The 18176-nt window shown below is 34.3% G+C and overlaps 1 protein-coding gene across 8 annotated transcripts in view; it reads right to left on the reverse strand.

Moving 5' to 3' along the window:
- The window catches only part of Adgrl3 (adhesion G protein-coupled receptor L3), a 479419-nt gene that overhangs the window by 94793 nt on the left and 366450 nt on the right, over positions 1–18176 (reverse strand). For all 8 annotated transcript variants that reach the window (XM_077803548.1, XM_077803550.1, XM_026395016.2 and 5 more), the window contains 4 exons: positions 13025–13208; positions 12024–12146; positions 7789–7997; positions 6835–7011 (listed from right to left, as the gene is read on the reverse strand). In XM_077803548.1, the coding sequence (XP_077659674.1) occupies positions 6835–7011; positions 7789–7997; positions 12024–12146; positions 13025–13208 (693 nt within the window). The remainder of the gene's footprint in view (positions 1–6834; positions 7012–7788; positions 7998–12023; positions 12147–13024; positions 13209–18176) is intronic.

An 18176-nucleotide genomic window follows, 5' to 3' on the forward strand; every position in this document is an offset into this window, starting at 1 on the left:
AATTGCCAATGAAAAACATCATTAAATAGTTCAAATCTAATTTTTGGCAGTTAATTGTCATGCACTTTTCAAAAAAAATCTTCAAAATATACTTGATCTTTGATATGGAATATCCACAATAAATTAAAATACATGCATTTTAAGAAATTTATTAAGTATTCATTCAATATGTGTTTTAATCTGTTTACATTTTAATTGAGTTTGAAGAACATATTTAGGAATAGGTAAGCAATATATTTAATTTAAAACATTTACATTGGTCTACCATATAGTTTGAGAGTGAAGACTAATTCACTGAAAAAAAATGTTAATATTATCTTATTTAAATGTCTGATGCGAAATCAAGGATTTATAACAAATAATGACAAAACTTTCAAATTTAGAAAATAAAACAAAATCCATAAAAATCCTCTCCTCTCCTCATAGAAAAAAATAGAAAAACAAGAACACTACAGTATTAATATTTAATTCTCATAACAAACTTGAGTTAATGGGTGGAAATATCCCCTTCCTTTTCTTACATTCCTGAACTAATCTAGCTAAAATCTCTCAGCATCCCATTCAACAGTATGTCTTTATTTTTTATTTTTTTATTTTTCGGCAGACACAACATCTTTGTATGTGGTGCTGAGGATCGAATCCGGGCCACACGCATGCCAGGCAAGTGCGCTACCGCTTGAGCCACATCCCCAGCCCTCAACAGTATGTCTTAACACATCCTCCCTTGATAAAATACAAACTCCCTGAAGCAAAGGACCTGGTTTGCCTCACTCCCTATTTTTGTGCAGACAGGATAATCTGAAATTTAAAACAGGAGGACAGGGATATTCTCATCAGGAAGGTGACTGTGCTAAACTTGAAGGAGGCCAGGAAGTTTGCCATGTGAGTATCTGCAGGGGCTGGGAGAAGGGAGACTCCAGGTTTACTCAGAGCACACCTGGTGTGTCCATGCACAGGCTGGGGCTGGGTGATCAAGGGGAACAGTAGTAGGAGAGGAGGTCAAGGGATCTGGGCCAGGGTTTGAGATTTTGCTCCTGCTGAGATAAGAAGTCAAAGGAGACTGATTCAAAGCATTTACACAATGTGATTTTGAGAATAAGTCAGAGAACTAATGAGATCCAACTCACATTTTTAAAAGTATCTCTTTGGCAACTATTCCGAGAATAGACTTAGGAGGGAGATGGAGGGAAGCAGAGAACCCATTAAGAGGCTAAAGCAACAAAGTAAAGGGGAGATGATAGGGTCTGGAACCTAGCTGACAGAGATGAAGATGCTGAGAAGAGGTCAGATTCTGGATCTGACAGTATATGCTAATGGGACTGAGTGTGCAATATTAGTGAGAAGAGATGAATCAAAGGTACTATATGGTACAGGACTGGAGCACTGGAAGGACAGAGCAGCCATTCACTAAGATGAAGAAGAATCCAATGGAAAAATACCAAAGTGTGGTCCTAGAGTGCTAAAACTTATTACAGACGTCTAAGTACAGTTGGTCTCCAGTGTACCATGGTGCAGCTTACAACAGTTTTATGATGATGGAGCAAAAGTAAGATATAATTGGTAGAAACTGTACTGCAAATTTTGAATTGTATGTAGCAACCTGTGGTATGATATCAACTCTCTATGCCAGGGATTGCATGGAGCTGCAGCTTTCAGCCATGTGATCATGAGAGTAAAAAACCAATAACCAATTTATTGTATTACCAGTGTCTTTTGGATATTGTGCTTTGCTTTCTTCTGTCATCATATCTACAAAACACCCATCTCTGTCTCCTGAATACATACATCCAGTCTGCTTTTCACTTTCACAATAGTATTCAATAAATTGCATAAGGTAGTCGATATTTTATTACAAAATGGGCTTTGTGTTGGGCAATTTTGCCCAGATATAGGCTAACATAAATATTCTGAGCATATCTGAGGTAGGCAAGGAGGAGCTATGCTGATGGGTTGGTTAGGTGCACTAAATGCACTTTTGACTTATGATATATTAATTTATGATGGCTTTATTGGTATATAATTACAACCTAAGTCTAGAGCACCTGTAGTCATATCAAATTATAGTTAAATCTGTGAGTCTAGAGTTAAGAAGTGGAGATAGAAATCTGTGAACCATAAAAGTATATTTAGAGCCATACGACTAAAGAAGATCACCTAGGGAGAAAAAAGAGATATTTAGAATTATACCTTAGGCTAGAGAGACACAAGATGTCATGGAACAGGAGACCAGCAAAGGAAACTATGGAAGACTCATTAACAAGGAAGGAAAGAAACAAGAAAAAGTAGTGTACCAAGACGAAGGGAAGAAAGTACTGCAAAAATGTGGCCCACTCACATTCTCCACACATTGCCTTACTTCGTCTATCCCACTCATCCTTCAGAACAGGACACTTTGGTGATAAACCCTTTCTAAGCACTCCTGCCTCAGAAAGATCATCCTCTATTACATCCCTAAATCACAGCGTAGGCCTCAATAATTATCAAAATTATGTCTGCAGCTGCATCTTCGTTTCTCTGCTCTTCTTCCCAGCCCTACTCCTGCTCAAAAATGTGAGTCCTTGAGGGCCAGAAGTTTCCAACAGAATTGCTGGAATCTAATAATATATCACACAAACAGGAAGGAGGAAGTTAGATTTATTGAGACCCTGCTGCATATTAGGCAATAAGTCAATATTCTTTATGATGGTTATCTTATTGCTCAAAAATGTGGATAAAAGAATGAAGGAAGGGCTGATTGAAGAGTAGCAATAGCACACATGATAGATAGATGGATAAGGGCAATTCAGACACAGGTAGAGCCCTGCAGGAAGATGAATGCAATAGGGCACCACAGTTTCATGTCAAAATTATTCAGCTACTTCTTTCTAAATTCATCAAGCAAAATTCTCCAATATCATTTTTTTTTCCTTTACAGATTCTCCTGTGGATTTAGAAAGTGACAACTAGTAGATATAAGTATCTGTTCCAACTGGCTGCTGCATTTCTCATTATGTGTGAATAATTTAAATGTCTATTTTAGACATTAGTCTAATGTAAATTTGGTTGGTGTGTTTCATTTTAGATTTCTAGTGATGATCAGTCTCCTTATTTCCTGTTTTTTTGTTTTTGATCATTAAAGTGAAAAAACTAAGTTATGGGGACAACAAAATGGGACTGACTCAGGCAATCAAAAGAGATTGTGATATAAGAAATTTAAGACTCATTTTATACTGTGCGATTGACCGATATAGGAAAATATTGATTTCCATTTGTTTTACGTCTTGTTGACACACAATAGTGGTCAAGGTCATGATTCTTCTATAATGGGTTGGGGGAGCAGTTAATATGCAATGAGCTTTACCAAAAAAAAAAAGAAAAAAGGTATTTGGCTGTTGCCTCAAATTTGATCCATTTTTTTTCCTGAGTTTATTCTGTAAGTTGAAATATAGAATTCTAGAACCAGATGAACACATTCCAAATTTAAGTCTATCATTTGTCAGTATAGTCAATCTTGCTAAACTAAATCAATTTGTGATGTTTTGACAAAAGGAGGTTTATATCCCTTTGAAGAATATCATTTGAACTCCGCTGACACAGCTGAGATAATTTTGCTTTTATGTTGCTAAATGGATGTGTATGTGGTTTCCCTCTGGGGTGCCCACACCCTCTCTTTCTAAATTCTAGACAACAACAAAAAATTTTTTGGATGAACTGATTTGTGTCAGTGACGTAAGGTAAATAACAACTTTGTCACAGTTTTCAATTTTTAAAGTGTGTTGAACATTAATATTTCCTCTCTTTTCACTGATATCAGGGTGATGGGAATTCACAAGTATGTAGCTTCTTGTTGCTAGCTCATCTATCACACTCTATAAATCAAGGATTATATAGATTTTGTATTTTTATGTCCTACCTATCTTTTAAATATAAATCCTCTTCATGGCCACCATGACAACCTTAGTTTAGGACTTCCTTTACCAATACTAGTGAAATAACTGTCACAACAGAGGCAATCTAATAGTTTTCACATCCATCATCCACAGAGTATTGGGTATAATCTATGGAAAGTACAAAGTAAGTCAGTGCTATTTTTGTTTAGAAATCTAGTAATTGTTCCCTCCCTCCCTTTCTGTCTTCCTCCCTCCTTTCCTTCCTTCCTTCCTTCCTTCCTTCCTTCCTTCCTTCCTTCCTTCCTTCCTTCCTTATTTTTTGCCTTTGTGACAACAAAGATTGAACCCTGTGGTGCACTGCCACTGAGCACATCACCAATCATTTTTATTTTGAAACAGTCTCATTAAATTATGGAGGTTGGCCTCAAATTTTCAGTTCTCCTGCCTCAGCCTCTGACTGTTTGCCAGCTGTGTGCCACCACATCTAGCTAAATATTGTTTCTTAATTGCCTGTAAAATAACAGCAAAGACTCACACCACCAGTATACTCTGAGACCCTGGAAAGACAGCCCTTGCCGGGGCATCATACTTTTGAGGAGGCAGGGAGAACCACTGAGTGGGAGCCAGAGGCTTGCCATACATGGCAATGCTCAGAAGCAGAACTTGGGAGATTCTGAGAATTCTAAATTCAGATTGTGTCTTCAGTCAATATAAAGTTATGTTGTGTTAGATCAGGATATATTTCGTCTTTTAGAGCTCCATTTAGTACTTATAATGTTTAGACATACCATACATGTGATATGTGAGCATCAATTCAGACTCCTACTCTGAATTTACAGATGTCGGGCCCATTTGGGTTTCTATTTGAGGCCTTTTATGCCACAGTCCTGCCCAACTCTTCAGTTCATCACCAACTGCTAGCTATCCACACTGTACCTATGGTACATTAACCCTAAAGTCTTTGTACCATGCTCTCCACACCATGATATGTAACATCTTCAGTTTCCATTCATACTGTTGTCTCTGATTGAAATAGCCTTCACAACTTTTCTGGCTAATTCATTAATCTCTTATTACACATTTTGTAAATCATCACCCACAATCTAAAAAATTTCCTGACTTTACATATTCAATTTCCTCACAGTAGATTGTACAAACTTCATTCTTATGGTTACCTTATTATGATGTAGCTATTTGCCTATGTCTCATAACAAAACAAAACAAAACAAAACAAAAACAACCCTGTCAATCTCTTGAGGGCAACATTTATCTTGTTTTTCAAATTATTATACTCTAAGAAATACATTTTAAACAAATACATGCTAACCTGACAAGTATGATTAAAAATGCATGTTATTTCATATTTCATTCAATCTATAATGACAAATGCCTTGAAAATATCATTTACTACAGTTGAACAGCTAAGTAACCTTAACTTATATAATGAAAATTTTGTTAACTGCATAAAAGACTGTCATCTTTGCAAAGCCAATCCAAGGTTTTAAGAAGTCATTTTCCTTCTATAATGCAATGTATACCAAATAATTAGGACAATGATAGTATACTGTAAGATGCTATGAAAATTGAAGCTTAAAATTTTGCATAAAATTCTCATGCTTTATTTTACCCTACCCAAAGAAAAATATCAATGGCAGTTCTAATGGCCACCTTTTATAATTTACATAAGACTAATAATTTTAAAAAATCATAACTGATATATTTTAAACTATATTTAATTCATTAAAAATTTTTTTAGAAAATAAAGTAAGCTACATTTTCAGATTTTAAGTGTAATTGTTTAGTCTATGATTCTTTAAATGTTTCAGAAAAAAAAAAGTATGCTTCTCAATGGCCATCTTATTTGAAACCCTAGAAAACTGTCCATTTATTATGTCACACAATTTATATAATCTAGCTTTCTTTCAGCTCTAATTATTGGTTGCACTTATACTGGGATCCACGTCAACCCTAGTTCCTAAACTATTCTAATGACGGAAGCAAGGTATTAGCATTCTCGATTACTCTTGAAGTATCTTGCTTAGAACAAAAACAGAAGTTTCCAACAATGTAAATTTCCGTAAGCTGAATGTTTCAAAATTAATTTTACCTACCACTGAGGCACTGAACTGTTTTGTGCTTTTTGTACTACATCTCTTCCCTTTACAGTTCTCCTGTTTGGTTTGATACCCTCAAACCCTTTTAGCCATTCTTTTCCTTACAAGCTTACAGTCTCCATCTCTGATCGGTCTCCATATATGAAAACCACTCATCTGAGGAAGAAATTGATATAGCCCTTAACCACGTGTCTGACTGTGGAAACTACCTGTCATCTAGATTTTTCCTAAGGTTAGCATCATCTTGAATAAGCATAACCCATTTCACTGTTAGAATTTGACAATCCTTCTGTATTACCATGCTCTGTATATATTATGCTCATTAGTTGCTTTCCCGGGAGGCACTTTAACAGAACTAAATCCTATGCATAGCCTTTTACTCTACAAGCTATCCAATCCCAGCTTCCTAAAACAACTCTGTTAATCTCTGGACCTCGGGTCTTATCTTGACCTGTTTGTGAACATATGCTTCTTTGTTTTATTACACAAAATGAAAATCAGGAGACTAGAGAACATTTATTAAGCACATTTCAATTTTATGAATTATATTAGTAATAGGAAAAGAGAACTAGTTCTTTGAAACATCTAGTAGGATATGGCCTGAATGCCAGAGTTTCTGGAAAAACTGAGAATGTAGCTCAGTAAGCAGAGTGTTTGCCTAGCATGTGGGAGCCCTGGGTTCAATCCTCACAATTGAATTAAAAAAATTAAAAAGAAAAAGAGTTTATGGACAGAATTACCATAAAAGTGGAGAGATACTGAAGTGAGACTGGCTCATATACTTAGGATTTTTTATAGTTAGAAAACTTATTGCATGCTAAAGAATTTGTGTTGCAAGACATATATCTTACCTTAACTTCCACATGTGCCATAAGTACTGCAAAATTGGTTAGGTGGTTACAAGAGCAAGTAGTATGTGTCTTGTTTGTTGTCAGAAGCCGACAGCCTTGAGTTGACCAATAACCTGTCATTGTGCGCTTGGAGTAGCTCCAAAATGAACAGTTAGGGTTGAAATTTTCCTCTGACTGCTATGGCAAAAAAAAAAAAAAAAAGTCAAAAAAGGTAATAACTACCTGATGATCATATAAATTAGGTAAGCATTTTATTCATATATTACACAGTCTCATACTCCATTCCAATTCTTGTAGTGATATCAAACAATGTTTTCATATGAAGTGGGACTCATCAGTTCTAAGAAAAATTGAATGTCTGTGGTTTATTCTATCTTATTAGAGGTTAAATGTTCTTTAAATGATTATTATTAATAATATTAATATCAATATTTCTGAATCATATCAATTAATGTCAGTTTCATAGTAAAGAAATAAATTGCTAGGAACAATAAACTTCTGAAAGGATGTTCTTTAGAAATATTTGTTGAATTTACAACTACAATTTTTTTTTATATGCGCAAAACTATCTTTACACAAAGACATAATTACTTACAACATCATATGGCTCTACAGTTTCTTTTAATGTATGGCCAGCTCATTTTAAAAAAATCTTATATTGTACATTTAAGGTATACAATATGATGTTATTGAATTCACATAATAGTAAAAAGATTACTATTGTAGAGAACACAAAACATATCCATCATCTTACACAAACATTATCTTCTGTTTTTCTCGAAAGAGTAGCTATGATCTACTTATTCTCCCCCAACAAAAAAACAGCACTACCATATCTTGCTGATAATGAATTGTAATATGTTAAATAATAGAAAGATATTAATAGAAAATTAATTTAATATTCAAGTTATATTGAACATGGAAAATGTGGATAATTAATCTTAACATTCTTACCTTGATATGTTTAACAGTAAACACCACAGGATCAGCCAAATAAACCTTATTACTGAACTCTTTGTTTATTGCTGCTGTAATAACAGGTGAATTGACAATAACGGAATGATTTGTAGACATAGCTTCTGTGCCCAACTTCATACTGGCATTCTCCGTGGACAAATAAGGACCCAAGTTGTTATAAAGGACAAAGGCCACTCTGATCTCTCCTGAAGTAAATGGAAATGTGTACATGTTGGGAAAAAAAACACTGATCAGTTTGTACATTGTATTTAAATTAATTCTAATTAGACACCAATCAAATCTTTACAAACAATTTAAAAAATCAAGCACCAAAATTCCAAATCATTCACGAGAAAAGGAAAGTCAAATTCTACACAAATAACTACATATCCGTATTTTTAAAAAATGAACTCAATTCTATTTTACTCCATATTCAAAACTGAATTTTAGATGGATTATAGACCTAAGCATAAGAGCATGACCATAAAGCCTCTAAAACAAAATATAGAATGATACATTTTAACTTTGAGAAAGGGAAAATGACTTAGATTGGATTAAAAATGACAAAAATCACAAAATGGTAAACGGAACTGTATCAAATTTTAAAATTTGAATCTATCAAAACATATCAAGAAAATGAAAAGCAAAGCACAAATGAAGTAAAAAGATAGGACTCATGTAATTATAAAGTATTTCTGCTAGTCAACAATTAAATAATAAAGAACATTTTAAAATGGAAAAAGTCATAAATAAATTCTTAAAACATAAGTGAAAGACCAGGATACATATGAAAAATGATCTGTGTCATTGGTAATTAGGGAAATAGAAATTAAAATTTTGAGGTAGCATTTCTTTCCAACTAGAATTTTTAATAGAGATTCACCACAATAATGTTAGTAAGGATGTGGAGCAATTGGAAATCTTGTACATTGCTGCTAGGTGTGTTAAAATGTTTGATTACTAAGAAAAATGGCAATTTCTTTTAAAGGTCAACATATATATTCTCTTCCTAGTAAGTGAAAGCATATATCCACAAAGAAGAAAATTTGTATAAGGAAACTTTAATACAGAATTCTTATTCATAAGAGCCCCATATGATAATAGAATCTACTATGCATCAATAATGAACAAACTATAAGAGTCAGGCGCAGTAGCACATGCCTGTAATCCTAGCAGCTTGGGAGGCTGAGGCAAAGGATCTTGGGTTCAAAGCCAGTCTCAGCAAAAAGCAAGGCACTAAGCAATTCAGTGAGACCCTGCCTCTAAATAAAATACAAAACTGGGCTGGGGATGTGGCTCAGTGGTTGAGTGCTCCTGAGTTCAATCCCCAGTACTACCCCCGACAAAAAGAACAAACTATAGGACATAATGACAAAAATGTCAAAAATATCTTATTGAGTTACAGAATCCAGAGAGGAAACAGTACATATGTATAAAATATGTGATTATATGAAATCTAAGAATAGGACAATTGTGTCTGTAAAATAATAATGAGAAGAAAGGTTCATTAGGTAGGCACAGAAAATAAAAAGAGTGGTAAGAAACACCAGGGAATATTTTGGGTAATAGAAAGAAATTTATTTTTTTGTTTTATGTGACTTTACAGAGTTATATACGATGGTCAAATTCCTTAAGCTAAACACTAAAAGTTTGTGTATTTTATTACATGCTAATTTGCTATTTATATCTCAATTGCAATTTTTTTTAAGGATACCAAAACTTTACCTATACTTTTAGGTATCATTTCCTTGGATGGGGAAAAGGGGCAGGGACTCAAGTCCTGTGTGTTACTTCCAGAATACAGGCATACCAGTTCACCAAGAGACAGGCACTGTCCAACCACTGTGGCTACAGAGATGAGGAAATCACAGTCCCCATTTCTGAATCTTTGAGTTAAGTAGAGAAAGAGAGAGAATTCAGTTGAATGGAATGACAGACCAAAAAAAGAAAAAAAACCCTCTATAATATAAAGAGGGGTGGCTGTCTAACATCTAATCTGTACTCCCATGTTTGAGAAATGTGTTATGCTTAGGGATTTATAGATGCAAAATTTACATATATTTGCCTTCCTGTCTTGCCTTGCAAACAGGTTGTTCTGGGCACCTCTCAGCTAGCTGCATCTAAACAGATGCTGTATTCTCATTCTGTAGATGAAGAGCTAGTGATACAAAAAGCAGGAGGAAGAGCAGAAATAGCAGCAACAGCAGCAGCAGCAGTTCTGTTACTGTTCCCAAAATGTGGCAGCAGAGACATCTCATAGTAGATTCTGTGCTGTGGTACAGGCTGCTGTCAGCCTGTTTTCTGAGACATATATCACAGGACTCTTTTTCCTTTCAATAACCCAGCAAAGAGATTATAATGAGAGCTACACAAGGAAGGAGATCTTATTTAATCTTTATATGTCAACATAGTACTATATAAATACTAGTAATTCACTAAGAATTTGCTATCTCTTACAACAGAATAATTTTAGCTCTTTCCCTTTAGATTTTATAAGTGCCGATTTTTGAAAGGCAAAAGCTTAATATTATAAATTTTTATTTTAATTATCTTATGATCAATTGATAATTCATCCCAATTTTCACTTATGTTTTGATGTCCAGTTACCATCGCATCTAATTATGACTACTGCAGACATATTTCAGTCCTCATTTGCTTTGTGTCTGAAGGTTCACACATTTATTCAATGTGTCCTTGGTGAGCACACTAAAGTGCCAGGCATTGTTTAAAGTAGTAGGATTATGTCAGTAATAAGAACAAATGAAGTCCCTGTTCTCATGGAGTTTACTGCCTAGAGGGAGAGTCAGACATTAAGCAGGCAGTAAAAAAATAATATTAATACTAATATAATTTCTTATAATGGCAAAAGAACAAATGCTATGGAGAAGCATTGGCATAAACATGGCTAATGGGAAAAGAGTGATTGAGAAAGAGTGATCTACCTTAGAGGACATGAGGAGGATTTTCCCTAAAGAGGTAAGATTTTTTTAAGAAGTGAATGATGGAGAGGCTGCTATCACAAAAAAATTACATTTTAAGAAGAAAGAAAAGAACCCGCACAAAAACCTGATGTAGGAGCCTGAGCAGTATGTGTGAGAAACAAGAATAAGACTGGGTTTACTTGGATCACAGAGGGTATGCTAAGATAGGCATGAGCTGGGACAAATGAGGTAGGGAAGAAGTGGACCAAGAAGCATGTGGTGGGTCCAGTAAAGTCACGTGATTTCATTCTAAGTGTTACCCAAGATGAACTGGTCAGATTTCTGTTTCTGGAAGGACCCCTTCTCAACAGAAAATGATTATTGAGGACAGGAGCAAAAGCGGAGAAAACAGTTACAGGATAACTCAGGAATTACTCAGGAATTAAACTTGATTGTATACAATCTTATTGTCGCTTCAAAAAATCTCTTTAGTCCAATGAGCAACATAATAGTAATATATTAGTTCGGTCTTCTAAGACTTCTAGCACTAATAAAGCATTTTATTCTGATGACAATAAATATAATTTTTCTTGACAATGTTTAACATGATCTATTTTTTAAAAACCATTCACCCCACAATACGTTGCTATGGCCTGAAGTCACCCTTCCCCTCACCCCCTGTTATATCACAGGTTAAAAGATCTCCCTGTCTTAGCAAAAACATGATTTTAAAATTTTAAGATTGGTAAAAATTGGGATGTACTTTCTCTATAAAATTACTTATTTATTGAATTTTAGGTTTTTTTTTTTCAGTGAATTCAATCTAGCAGTAAGCTAGGCTGACCTATATAAACCAGTTCCATTTGCTCCTAAGTATCTCTTTACATTTAAATTTTCTGATGCTTTGCAAAGAAAAAGTATAGAAATTCTCAAAAAGATACTGAATGAAAAAACTATATGTACTTTAAAAATTATAAGTAAAATTAAATGGAAAATTTTACAAAGATAAATCTGTTGAAGAATAATCATATCATCTGGGTTTTGGGGCTCATAATTTTCCTCATATTCAAGTTTCTCACAACTGAAAAGCAATGGAAGAATTTCCAAATCTGACAAGAGAATTCTGCAGAATAAATAGTATTGTCATATTGATGGTACAGTAGATAAGAAGAAGAAGGAAAGCAGGAGAATGAGAAAGATATAAGGGAGAGAGAGATGTCTCAGATAGTGGATCTTATATTCCAAGCCAAGAAGCAATGAATTGATGCAAGTTCAATACTATTAAGCATAAAAAAATAAACTCTAATTTACCATTGCGGCCGTTCTGCTTTAAAGTATTTGCAGAAAGCTGGATAGTGCTTCCATGGGCCATATTTTCTGGAAATTTTAGGTCTTCTAAGTTTCCTTCTGTGCTCAGCCTTGCAACTTCTAGTTCTGTTAATAACAAAGAGATAACCAACATACATTGAGAAACATGACAAAGTTACAAGAATATTTCTATAATCAAAACACTGGAGTTCTTGTTCTATTTTTCATATTAAAGAAGTTCAATCTTTAAGAAAATATATTATCAGTGATTTCATTTTTTTTCAACATAAAGCAAATAAAAACTTGAAAATCATGTAAATACTACAAATGTATCCATAATATATTAGTCTAAATTTTAAAATTCAAACCTAAATCTTATTACTTTGTCATTGGCCTTTGGTTAATTTTCAAAATACTATCTTTGCTTTATGAATTAAATAAAAATCCTCATATTGGAACTGTCATGTCAAATCATTATTGATCTCTCTTTAAAATTAATAAATATAAAACAGATTTATCAAATGTCCTGATATAAAATCATCAGTTATGTCTGAAACCACAATAAAAACAGATGTATACTCTTTATAAGCCAGATAATATAATTATCAGTTTATCATCTTTAATCACATGACTTTTTAGAGTATCTAATTCACATGTAGAAATGACCTATACTTGTGCATTAGGAGAAAAAATACTAAATATTACAAAGCATGCATAGATAAATACATACGTAAAAATTCTGAAAATGAACAGACCTCCCTGTAAGCCATCCTAGAATGATACATCCCATATATCCCATCTCAGAATGTCCTAAGAGTTTAACATACAGGACTTTCAACCTGATTAACCTGAAAGGTTGACACTCTTTTCATCTGAGTGCAAGAACAACTTATCTCTATTGAAATAAATTGTCATTTATATGGGGTGCCTGGTATAATATTTTTCTCTTCCCTTTCCTGTTATACAAGGGTCTCTGGACCTTCTGTATAACAAAGGCCACTTACGAATATTGTCTGTGTTCTCCCTGACAATGTCAGTCTTCAAAAGGTTATCAGCCAGCACAAAGGCACTCTCCTCCACGGTGTCAAGCAGCATGGTGGCTGCACGTAGTTGATCACTTGTAGTCAGGTCTCTCCAAGCATTCAAAGCTTGTGGCTGAAGGAGGTTGTTAACTGTCTCGACCATTGCCTATGAGAGGAGGGACAGAATGACAGAGGTCTCTAGTGAACCCACATAGCTGTCAGAAATCCAGGTGAACATGCTGCCCAGCAAGCAAGGATCAGCGGTGCGCATGAGCTCACTATTGTCCCAGCCTCCCCTGTGACATGCTGCAGTAGAAGCATTCATTATTTTTTTTTTCTGTAAAACCCTCTCTGAGACTTTGCAAGACAAGAGAAAAACCTGTTTCTTGCTTTGAAGGACAACAAATAGAGTCATACTTGCTCCACAAAATCAACATCACAGGTTTCAATAACACTGTGATCACATAATTAAATGATCTGGCTGGGGGAACTGTTTACAAGTAATCCAAACAGATAATTTTTTTTCCCCTAAAGATCACCATAAAACTGGAGACTGACCACAACCGAGATGGAAAGGATGACTATAGACATGACAGTATAGGAATTCCTTCCTAGAGGTTAAAGACTCACGGAACAAACACCTTTCTTTTCTTCTTTCTTTCTTTTTTTTTTTTCATTAGTCAGCTAGTAAAATGTCAGAATGGAGAAAATATCAAAATATACATAATCCCAGGGTTATGGATGTATGGAGACAAATTTTCTTCATGCTGTTTACTATTAGGGAGGGGAATAAATAGTTTGATTTCACTACACCAATGGACCTCAGGTGTTTTTTGTTTTTTGTTTTAATCAGCAGTGGGTTCATCCATATGGAAAGACAAGCACCACATTTCTCCTTGCTTCATCCCAAAGAATCATATCTATAGTTAAAACTTACATATCTCCTGTGGTTTGCTTTATGCTGTAGGTTACAAAGAAAACACAGTTCTCCCAATAAGGTATTGAATTTCATTCAAATCCAGAGATTTGCAAAATAGAAAAATATAACACCTGCAGTTTGAAAGTGATCATCTCTGAACCTATTCACTATAAAATATGCCTGTAATCCAGAAATAAAGTTTAAATAAACAGCCAACACAGACATAGTTTCTAGGCTGCATGTAAGTGTTTTAAAACGGGACTCACGTTATTGACACCTTGGCAGAGGGATTGGGCGAGATGGAGACATAACCTTTACACTGCAGAGTTTTCCTCTGGCTGCTGTTTTCATAGTAACCAAGTAACAACTGTTAAAAATTCAGCTTCATAATGAAACACCTAGGCTGCCAATTAACACCCGCTTCAAAAACTAATTTGCCTTTTGATAAAAGTTGTTTTTCTTGATATTTTCCCAGCTACTCCAAGTTCTGGCCCAAAATCAACATTATTGGACTTTTGAGTCAAAGAGTCTGAATCACAACTTGAAGACTTTGCATCACGCTAACAAACCAAAAACATCCGTCATTTATTCAAAGACTGAACACTTTCACATAGTGTGCTTAGCTCTGGCATTTGTTCTGGGTTTAAAGCATGACCTAGTAATCAATCAAAAGTATTTCTGGATCAAAGCAAAACTATCTGCTTTCCAGGAAGTTCTCGTAGGGGTAAGGCCAAACAGGATATGCCAAGAAAGAGATGCCAGAGAGAAAAAATCTCTCTACACAGACACAGACACAGACAGACAGACACACACACACACACACACACACACACACACATTTAGATGCTTTCTGAAGCCATCACCCTCTTGAGTGCAAAGAAGTATTTTTTATGTCATCAAATGATTCTCTGAATTCATTAGCAATGCTCTGAACCTCCCCCTGCTCCATGCAACAAGAATTATGTCTCTTTTTTTTAAAATGGAAAGCTATTTTAGCTGCTAATAATTTTTTTTTTTTTAACTGGGGATTGAACTCAGGGGCACTTAACAACTGAGCCACATCCCCAGCGCTATTTTGTTTTTATTTAGAGACAGGGTCTCACTGAGTTGCTTAGTGCCTTGCTTTTTGCTGAGGGTGGCTTTGAACTCCTGATCCTCTTGCCTCAGCCTCCAGAGTCACTGGGATTACAGGCATGGGCCACTGCGCCCGGCTAATAATCTTTGTGATTATTAAATATTCTTCCATTTATTAATTGAAATTTTAAATCAGGGAATTTCATTGAGGATAAGCATTTCTGTTCTGCCCTTTCTTGTTTTTATTTAGTTTATAAATGGTGAAATGAGAAAAAAAGGAAAAATAAAAAATATGGTCAACTTCAACAGTGTTCTCCAACAATATCCTAAATAATTTGTTCCAAGATGAAATGATGAAACAAAGAAGATCTTAATGGACTAGAATAGAGATTAAACCAGCAATCAAAAACTTCTCAAAAAGCCCAGGAACTGATGGCTTCACTGGTGAATTACAGAAAACATTTAAAGGAGAATTATCACCAATTCTTCTCAAACTCGCCTGAAAACTTGAAGACGAGGAAACACTTCTAAATACATTTTATGAGGATAGCATTACTACCTTGATACAAAAGCCAAAGACACCTCCAAAAAGAAAACCACAGGCCATATGAAAAATACAGATGCATAATTCCTCAATGAAATACCAGCAAATCAAACCTAACAGCGTATTGAACGGATCATACAATTATTAGCACACATGATTATCTCTGGGATTAAATGATAGAGTTTAACATTTAAAATGATATAGTTAACATAAAATGATATAATTCAATATTTAAAAATCAATAAATGTGATATGCTGTGTTAGCAGAATAGAATATGTCACACAATTGTTTCAAAAGATGAGTAAAAAAATTCTGACAAAATTCAGCACTTTTTCATGAGAGAAACAACAAACAAGGAATAAAAGAAACCTACTTAAATATAGTAAAAGCCACATATGAAAAGCCCTTAGCGAACATCATTGTCAACCATGAAAATGTGAGAGCTTTTCCTTTAAGATCAGGAACCAGGCAAGCATGGCATGCCCACTTTTACCACTTCCAGGCAGCACAGTACACTTGAGGTATTATGTCGGTCAACAAAAACGAAATAAGAGCTCTCCAAATTGGAAGTGAGGAAGTGAAATCATCTCTGTTTGTAGATGACATGATCTCTATATGGGAAACCCAAAAGCTTCCATTAAAAAAAAAAAGAAAGACAAACAACAAAAATAAAGTACAACCTGTAAGAACTGATAAGCAAACTCAGGAACCTGTTTACAACAGGCTGCTTTATCTTGAAAAAACAAAAACAAAAAACTGTGCCTGTCAACTGATACCAGTGAATCACATGCACCAAGTTATTAACGTATCTAAGTTTCACAAAGCTATTACTTATCTTAGTTTTGCAGCTAAAAAAGTATAAGGTCCATAGTTAAAAAAAAAATCTAAATACATTCTCAACAATTATGTCCTCCCCAATAGAGCATTGTTTGTAAAAAAGCTTTCAATGAAATTTATATTAAAGGTTAAATAATTTCCAAATTTGTTAAAGACACAACATTAAAATGTAGTCTAACATCTAAGATTTAATGGGTTTTGAGATAACTTGAAGATTCATTTAGCCTTCTTAAAAAACACCTAGCCATGATTGTTTAAATATAATTGCAAGGATGTGTTAGCACAAAGATTAATAGCTACAATCAGAGTGTGGGATTTAGAAATGCATCCATGGAAGTTGTACCTGGACTCTGCTTCTTGTCCAGCTATGTGATATTGGACAAGTTACTTAACTTCTCTGTACTTTATCTATAATATAGTGATAAGACAATCAATGTAAAAAGGTGCCTGGCTTATATAAGTGTTCAAGATGCAGTCTTATTTTTACTTTCACTTGACATCATAGTCCAGTGGGGCATCTTCACAGGTGTCATCACTTAATAAGCACAAATCATATCTGATAAACTCAAAGTGATATCTGTAAAGAACTACTCTTGTACACTGCAGTCTTCAAACTTGACCCCTGATACAGCTTAACTAACAAGGCTACTACATAGCTGAATTTTTAAGAACAGAAGAGTGGTGGCTTGAACTAACTGAGGGTCCATCTTAATTCTCTAATGAATACAAATGCCTTAAGCTTTCTAAAAATGGCTGGTGTGTCTCTGTTGCCCACTAATTGAAAGTCTAATTGACTTTAACTAACACTCACAGCTCCTCAATGATAAACAATAACCAGATTTGATTTTCTTGAACATTTATGTATTTGATATTTTATTATAAATGATGACATCTGGTCACAATATTTTTTTGTCTTTAAAACGAGGTTGATTTCCATTTTATTTGGTTATACAGATAAAAGCTTAAATGTATTGCAACCCTAAGTTGAATGATAAAGGTACAATGAATTTTATTAAATTTAGAGCAGATATGAGAACATCACTTTAAGGCCCAACAATTTTAACTCATTTCTGTTTTCTGCCTTAAATTTTTTTTTCCTGATCTAAAATTTTGTTATAAGATGGAAGAAAATAAGGCTGGTCCTGTATTTATCTTATGGAACTTTATGTTGCCATCACAATGCCTCAATCCAGGAGGGAAAAAAAATCACCTGATGATTTTAACTTGTACAGATTAAAATAATCTAAAATTTTTTGAAGTAAATTTAATCAGCACTATCCTTATCAGAAACTAAATATTAACTAATTTATTTATCCTTTATAGAGCACTTGAACCTAAATAAGATATGGACACTGGAAATTTACATTCTACTTCTGCCAGTAAATTTCTGTGTGCTTTATGATAAATTATGTTTTCAACAATATGTGAACCATTCGAGAAATTAAGGCTTATCATATTTTAAATTCAGAGTGGATAGTGATGGATATTCCCCAGCTCATTACATAGTTTGCCTTCTAGCCTTTAAGTACATTAAGCTATCTCAAAAAAAAAAAAATCACGAATAAATCAGAAAGATTCAGAAGTCATTTAGAGGGCACATGGGGATCATGGACAAAGCATATCCTTCTAAACATGTATTAACATTACACAACAGTGTTAGAACGCTTATCATTAAATGCAGACCTTAGGCAAAGTCATTTGAATTGTTTAATTCATTTGGTATAACTGTGGTGTGTTTGTTAAGAACATTTTATAATCA

Source organism: Urocitellus parryii, chromosome 10 (genome assembly GCF_045843805.1).
Source record: "Urocitellus parryii isolate mUroPar1 chromosome 10, mUroPar1.hap1, whole genome shotgun sequence".
In the NCBI taxonomy this organism is placed as follows: Eukaryota; Metazoa; Chordata; class Mammalia; order Rodentia; family Sciuridae; genus Urocitellus; species Urocitellus parryii.